This window comes from Microtus ochrogaster, chromosome 2, assembly GCF_000317375.1.
Source record: "Microtus ochrogaster isolate Prairie Vole_2 chromosome 2, MicOch1.0, whole genome shotgun sequence".
NCBI classification, from domain to species: Eukaryota; Metazoa; Chordata; class Mammalia; order Rodentia; family Cricetidae; genus Microtus; species Microtus ochrogaster.
This window is the reverse complement of record NC_022010.1, coordinates 16,127,801-16,135,432: the sequence shown is the minus strand read 5'-3', so window position 1 is coordinate 16,135,432 and position 7,632 is coordinate 16,127,801. Positions and strand designations below refer to the sequence as shown.

Here is a 7,632-nt window from a genome sequence, read left to right as displayed (position 1 = left end):
AAAAAAAAAAAAAAAAAAAAAAAAAATCCAAACCAACCAACAAACAAACAAAAACTTCAAAAAGCATCACTATAACTTTCAGCCAGGCATGTTGGCACATGCTTTAATCCCAAGGATATCCTCGTCTAATAGTGAGTTTCAGGACACAGTGATACCCCGTCTCAAAACCAAAACACTTCCAAGCTTCTTTCTCACAGTTAGTAATTTACCTGTAAATTAAAGGTGTGTCCAGTTGCTAGGCAGTGGTGGCACATACCTTTAATCTCAGCACTCGGGAGGCAGAGGCAGGCAGATCTCTGTGACTTCCAGGCCAGTCAGGGATACACAGAGAACCAAAAAAACCAAAAATAAGAAATAAATAAATTAGTAAGTAATTAAAGTAAATTAATTAAACTTAAAAAATAAAATGCTATTTATAATAGCATAAAAGTACTAAATGTGAAGAATAAGTCTACAAGGGGTTGGAGAAATGGCTCAGAGGTTAAGAGCATTGCCTCTCTCCTAGAGGTCCTGAGTTCAATTCCCAGCAACCACATGGTGGCTCACAACCATCTGTAATGGGGTTTGGTGCCCTCTTCTGGCCTGCAGGCATACACAAAGACAGAACATTGTATACATAATAAATAAATATATATATTTTTTGAGACAGGGTTTCTCCGTAGTTTTTTTTTTTTTTTTTTGGTTCCTGTCCTGGAACTAGCTCTTGTAGACCAGGCTGGCCTCGAACTCACAGAGATCTGCCTGCCTCTGCCTCGGGAGTGCTGGGATTAAAGGCATGTGCCACCACCACCCGGCTTAAATAATTTTTTTTAAAAAAAGAATAAGTCTACAAAAGTATGTTAAAAAAAAACCTGAACAATGAAAACTATACAAGTAATAGCAAACAAAAATATCATTCAAAAGAAATGGAAGCTAGGCATCACAGAAAATGCCTATAATTCCCAGTGGCTAGAGAAGGCAGATGGAATATGAGATCAGGCATGTTCAGAGGGGTATGATCCAGAATGAAGGATTACAAGGTTGAGGTACCCTTGAGATATACAAATATACAAATATATATGTGTATATATTTATACAAATTATATACAAAATATATATTTGTGTGTAGCTGTGTGTGTGTGTATGTATGAGGCTTTCTCAGAAGCAAAAAAATAGTAATCACCAGTGTTGTTTAGAGGTCAGTGATGGCAGACCATATCACAGCTCTCCAACAATCACAGTCAGATCTCAGGCTTTTATGGAGGAAATCAAGAGGTCCTGAAGACCACAGGGCAATTCAAGGTCAGAGAACTTAACATCAACCCGCTAAGGCGCCTGACACTCAGCCAATGTTGAGAGTTGTTCTAATGAACAGTGAGCAACACAATGGAGCACAGACATGAAGACAGAATGGTAAACACTAGAACTCAGCCTGTACGTAAACTCACACACACACACACATGTTCAACTCCAAAACAACAGAGAAGACTAGAACAAATGTCCTGGACCAAGTGTAAATTCAAATGCTAAGAGCTGAGCTGGAATCTATAGCTAATATATATGTAAAAATTTACTCAAATGGGTTATATAAAATAGGTATAAAACCTAAACCCATATACAATCCTTGCAATGACTTGTTTTATTTTGTTTTTCGAGACAGGGTTTCTCTGTAGCCTTTGAGCCTTTCCTAGAACTCACTCTGTAGACCAGGCTGGCCCTGAACTCACAGATATCTGGCTGCCTCTGCCTCCCAAGTGCTGGGATTAAAAGCATGCGCCACCAACACCTGGCGTAATGACTTTTTTTTTAAGATGGGCACATAGGAAATAGAGGCAGTAGAATCAGGAGAAAGATGAGTTCAAGGTCAGTCAGCGACATAGGCAGTTTCAGGACAGCCCAGGATACATGAATCATGTCACAAAACACAAACAGTGTATATGTAGGTGTATGTGTGTGTCCGTCCATGTGTGCAGGTGCAGTGTGTGCATAGGTGGAGAAGTCAACTGTGGGTGTTTTCATTGTTTTCCACCTTATTTGATGAACAAAGCTCTCTCAAAGAAGGGGAGCTCAGTGAAGAACAAGCTCAGAACCCTCCTGTCTGCCTCCCCCAGTACAGGAACTGCAGGTGTATGCTATAATGCCTGGTTGGTATGGACCCAGCTTTTACATGAGCACTAGAGATCACACTCAGGTCCTTCTATCCCAGGAAACACTTCATGAGCATCACCTCATCCCTAAATGTTTTTGGCTGGGCATTATAGTGCATGCCTGTAATCCCAGTACATTAGAAAGAGAGGCAGGAGGATCAAGAGTTTGAGGTCACCCTGTACCACATAGTAAGACCCTTGTCTTAAAAAAGCAGCAGCACTTGGGCAGTAGTGGCACACGCCTTTAATCCCAGCACTCGGGAGGCAAAGGCAGATGGATCTCTATGAGTTTGAGTTCAGCCTGGTCTACAGAGTGAGTTCCAAGACAGCCAAGGCTACACAGAGAAACCCTACCTCCAAAAACAAAAACAAAAACAAAAACAAAAAAAGGGGGGGGGAGGAAAAAGAAAAAAAGGAAGAAAGGAGCAAGAGAGAAAGAAAGAAGGCAGCAACAGTCATGGTGATGTATGTCTTTAATTCCAGCATCTGGGAGAGAGAAACAGGCAGATTTCTCTGGGATTGAGGCTAGCCTGGTCTACATAGCAAGTTCTAGGCCAGCCAGGGCTACATAATGAGACCCTGTGTCAAACAAACAAAATCCCAAAACAACCAACTACAAAACACGGGGGGGAGGGGGAGAGGGGGAAGAGAAGGGGAGAGGGAGAGGAGGAAAGGGAGAGGGAAAGGGAGGGAGGAGGGAGAGGGGGAGAGAGAGAGAGAACAAGGTAGAGGAAGAACAACTATACAATGCATTACAACCCTTTCCTATATGTGGTTCTTCCCTTCATCAGCACAAAGCTAAGGCTGCGAGATTTACATCCACTTCAACCAGTCAGTTTTCACTGGGCAGCCAGGGTGTCAGGGATTTCACCCAGCTCCATTATGTGTAGCTGAAGAAGGCACACCTCGGCCTGCCCCTTCTAATCCACGAATGTTCAGAGGTACAGCCCAAGCTCTGGGCCCAGTACACTTTTGGCCAAGAGAAAATGTGTCTGAGTGCTGATGAGGTAGCCAGGCCCTGGAGAATGCGCTAAGTGGCAAAGCCTGAAGTGTCTCCGAGGACTGTGAGCAAGAGCACCAGAACCTGGGCTCTACTAAACTGAATACAATGTGGTCTTCTGTCCCTTATAAAGATTATGCTGTATAAAAACAAAAAACAAAAACACAAACAAGCAAGCTAATCTAAGCATACATTACGATGCACAGCAGACTGAATATACTGAATGCAATTTCGGGTAACAGCACTACAGATGCATGATGGGATCAGTAAGGCACAGCCCATTGTGTGTATGTATGAACATATAATTACATGTTTCTGTGTCAGTATAGGTTTGTGCATGCTACAACACACATGCATGGAGGTCAGAGGATGACCTCACATGGAGATAGGTCCTTTCTTTCCACCATGTTTGAAACAAAGTTTCTTGCTTCTCCACTGGGTACACCTAGGTTAGCTGGCATATGAGCTTTCAGGAACTCTCTTGTCTCCTCCTGCCTCACACAGAGCACGGGATTATAAATGCATCAGCCTTATACAGGCTCTAGAGACTCAAACTCAGTTCCTCAGGCTTGTGAGGGAAATACTTTACGCAGAGCCTAAAAACTGATTTTAAAAGCAAAATTCTACGCCAAATGAAGCAATGTATAGGTTTCTGAGATTGAGTTCCTGCTCTCCATCTTGATACAAGCCTAGAACAGAAGTAACAAGAGTCGGAACTGCAGCCAGGCGGTGGTGGCGCACGCCTTTAATCCCAGCACTCGGGAGGCAGAGGCAGGCAGATCTTGGTGAGTTCGAGGCCAGCCTGGTCTAGAAGAGCTAGTTCCAGGACAGGAACCAAAAAGCTACAGAGAAACCCTGTCTCGGAAAAAAAAAAAAAAAAAAACACCCAAAGAAACAACAAAATATACTCTCATACATATAGTTACAATGTGGGAGTGTCATATATCAATCTGTTGATTTCATTGGTTAAGCAATAAAGAAACTGCTTGGCCTCATAGGTTAAAACATAGGTGGGAGGAGTAAACAGAACAGAATGCTGGGAGGAAGAGGAAGTGAGCTCAGACTGACAGCTCTGCTCTCTGGAGCAGAGACGCCATGCTCCTCTCTCCTGGGCAGATGCGAGATGCGATAGCTCTGCTCTCTGGGGCACATGCGATGAAGCTCCAATCCAGGATGGACGTAGGCTAGACTCTTCCCGGTAAGTGCACCTAGTGGTGCTACACAGATGATTAGAAATGGGCTAAATTAATATGTGAGAATTAGCCTAGAAGAGGCTAGATAGAAATGGGCCAAGCAGTGTTTAAAAGAATATAGTGTCCATGTAATTATTTCGGGGCATAAGCTAGCCAGGCGGCCGGGGTGCTGGGGACACAGCCCCGGCGCTCCTACTACTACATAGTTAAATGTTTAAAAAAAAAAAAAAAGAAAAGAAAAATAGAACAAGAGTCTACAGGCAATTTGGCAATACACCATAAGAAAGAAAACATGCTTACCTGAGGTGCTACATAATAAGGGGTAAACTGGGGTGTCATCAAATCCCCTTGGTCAACTTTAGCAAATCCAAAGTCACATAATTTCACAGGGGCATCCTGAAAGATGCCAAAACAAACTGGGATCAGTTCTTCATAGTTGTCAGTAAACACTTACGGAAGCCTGTAATTCAACACTGTGGACAGTGAGGCAGGAGGATTACAATGAGTTTGAGGATAGCCTGTCTTTAGGACAAAACGAGATAGATAGATAGATAGATAGATAGATAGATAGATAGATAGATAGATAGATAGGGAAGGAGGAAGGACAACGCAAGCATGAGGCTCTTGTTAGTTTCTAGCTGAGACTTGAGCCTATGAGGAGGATGTAGATCTTAGTACAAAGGAGCTACAGAGGGCCCAGAATTTATGAGCACTTCCTACTCTTGCTGAATGCCTGGTTTTGGGTCCCAGCACCCATGTGGCAGCTCACAATCACCTGTAACTCCAGTCCCAGTGTGACTTTCACAGGCACTGCATGAGCCTGCAGCAAAACACTCATACATATAAAAAGCAGTCAATCAGTAATCTAAAGTAATACAGAAGGAAGTCAGCCTTGATTCACAGCTGTGAGCTTTGCTTGCAGTGTCTTAGCCCTACTGGCCCTCCCTCATCAACCCAGAGCACTGCTTCATTCTGAACATTAGTCATGAGCGTCATAGCAACTAGAGCAAAGGACTGGTAGAATATAGGGCAGGGAATAGGAACATGGGGAAAAACACAACAGCTGACAGCAAATCAAACTTAACTTCCAAGGTAATATAAAAAAGCACGTTACTTCCTGCCACTCCCCAAAGACACTCCAAATATCATCCAAATTCCTAAGTCCCACATCCAAATCACCAATGCCACAGGTGTCACAACTTTTCTGAGCCCCAACATGGAAACAAGTGGAGGAAACTGAAGTGTTAGAAGCACTGTGGCCTAAAACCTCCTGCACGTGGACTCGGTGCAGCAAAGGCAACTTTGAGTTTTCAGCCAACCTAGTCTCCCTGAGTTCCAGGGCAGCCTGATCTATGTATCAAGATGAGGGGATGGACCTCAGTTGGCAGTGCTTGCCTACTATGCACAGAGTCCTGCGTTCAACCCCCAGTTACATAAACCAAGTGTGGAGATGCATACCTGGAATCCCAACAATCAGGAGGCAGAGGCAGGAGGATCAGAAGTTCAAGGTCATCCTCAGCTACACAGAAAGTTCAAGACCAGCCTGGGATACACAGACTCTATCTAAAGAGAGAGAAAGAGAAATAGAGAGAGAGAGAGGGAGAGAAACAAAACAAAAAACAATAACAACAAAAAAAAAGTGACAGCATCAAATGAGAAAAAGCAAATTTTCTCACCAAAGAGTTATCCTTGAAAAGCAGATTTTCAGGCTTGAGGTCTCTATGTGCAATGTTTAGCAAATGACAGTGCTGTAGAGCCAGGGCTATCTGAAAAAGGGCACAGGGACCAGACACTTCTCAGAAAAGCACCATCTCTCACACACCTAGTGTGAAACTTCAGGAGTTAAGTCAATTACAACTGTGGCCAGTGTTGATTTCAAAACAGAAGCTAAGACTCGGGACACCAAGAAACAGAAATGAATTAGCCTTAGTTTAACCATAACCTATACTTACTAAAACATGACTGCAAACGATCCTTTGTCAGAATAAAGCGGTGGATACATGCTGTAAGATGCCCCTTGACCTGTGCTGTGACAGATACCATAGGGGAACCCACAGGCAGCATCTTCAGTAGGCAGGAGCTTGCCCAGTGGGCGACAGGGCTGCACCTGGGAGACAACTGTACTCTAGGGAGCTGAACGGCAGGCACTGCCTTCCAGCCAGCTGGTTTGATTTTCTACCTAATGTTGCAATTTGTACATCTCACTTAATGACAATGCATCTGTCCCTGTAGACTGCAACCGTTTGTTTTTTTTTTAAATGAATGATCAGATTACATTCTTTTGTCTCAGTATCTGAGAAATGAATGGTGTAATTTGAAAGTTATACCAGAGATTCTGTGGTTCCTCAACTTAGTGATTCTTCTCAGCATTTCAAATACTGACTGCTACCCAGTCAACAGGAAAGGAGGCATTCAAAGACTTGAAAACTAGAGGTGGAAAATGTGTGAGTGCTTTCTCGCAAAGCTAACTGCTGTGCCATATGCTGGCCTACGGTCTGTTTGCTTGTTCTGAAGATAAGCCTGAGGTTTAGCGTGTCACCTCTATGAGTGTTCAGTGCTAGTTGGAGTCAGGGTATCAAATGGGCCATAAATTTATACAATAAAATATGATAGGCTATGACTAAGAATCATTCACTATCATAAAAATTCAAGAATAGCATTGTAATCTGCAGAAATGATCGATGATTTGTGCAAGAAACATCTCGGGTACGAATGCCTGAGAACAAGTTTATACTAAAGGGTCTACCTGTGCACAGCTGTCCTCAGACAGTCAGTGGAGGAAACTCTACAGCAGCCCTGGCACACATGTGACAAGCAATTAAAAATACAATTCTCCCTCCCAAAGTAGAAAAGCGGCTGTGCTTCCCCTGTGAAGGCGTCCTTTCTGATTATAACAAAGCAGGCAATGAGAGGTCAAACAGCTTTTCTTTCAGCTTTCTTCCCGGGCGCAATTGGACTGCTCAGCCAGAGTGTCAGTGCCCCAGACCCCCACCCCTCCGTTGACTTGCCTGCTTTGTTACTTGGCTGGCTTGCTTCTCTGTAAAGTGCCGGTGCTGGCTGATCCTGTGAAACAGCTCTCCCCCTTCCATCATCTCCATTACAATTAAGAGTCGAGCCCTGTTTAAAAGCATTTGATTTTGTTAAGTTAAAAAAAAAAAAATTTTAAACATTATTTAAAAAAAGGAAAGGAAGGCTGAGGAATCCCATCTGGACGGAACCTTCATCTGGCGATGGACCCACACTGGAACACTGGACTGAGCTCCCAAAGTCCCAATGAGGAACAGAAGGAGGGAGAAGATGAGCAAGGAAGTCA

General features: G+C 43.5%; 1 protein-coding gene across 3 annotated transcripts in view; it reads right to left on the bottom strand.

The window, feature by feature from the left end:
• The window catches only part of Mapkapk5 (mitogen-activated protein kinase-activated protein kinase 5), a 26,346-nt gene that overhangs the window by 9,834 nt on the left and 8,880 nt on the right, over positions 1-7,632 (bottom strand). For 2 of the 3 annotated variants that reach the window (XM_005344472.2, XM_005344473.3), the window contains exons 5-7: positions 7,328-7,436; positions 5,996-6,085; positions 4,620-4,715 (exon numbers count right to left, since the gene is read on the bottom strand). In XM_005344472.2, coding sequence (XP_005344529.1) covers positions 4,620-4,715; positions 5,996-6,085; positions 7,328-7,436 — 295 coding nt within the window. The remainder of the gene's footprint in view (positions 1-4,619; positions 4,716-5,995; positions 6,086-7,327; positions 7,437-7,632) is intronic. The other variant, XM_026787361.1, reaches the window with a different exon arrangement.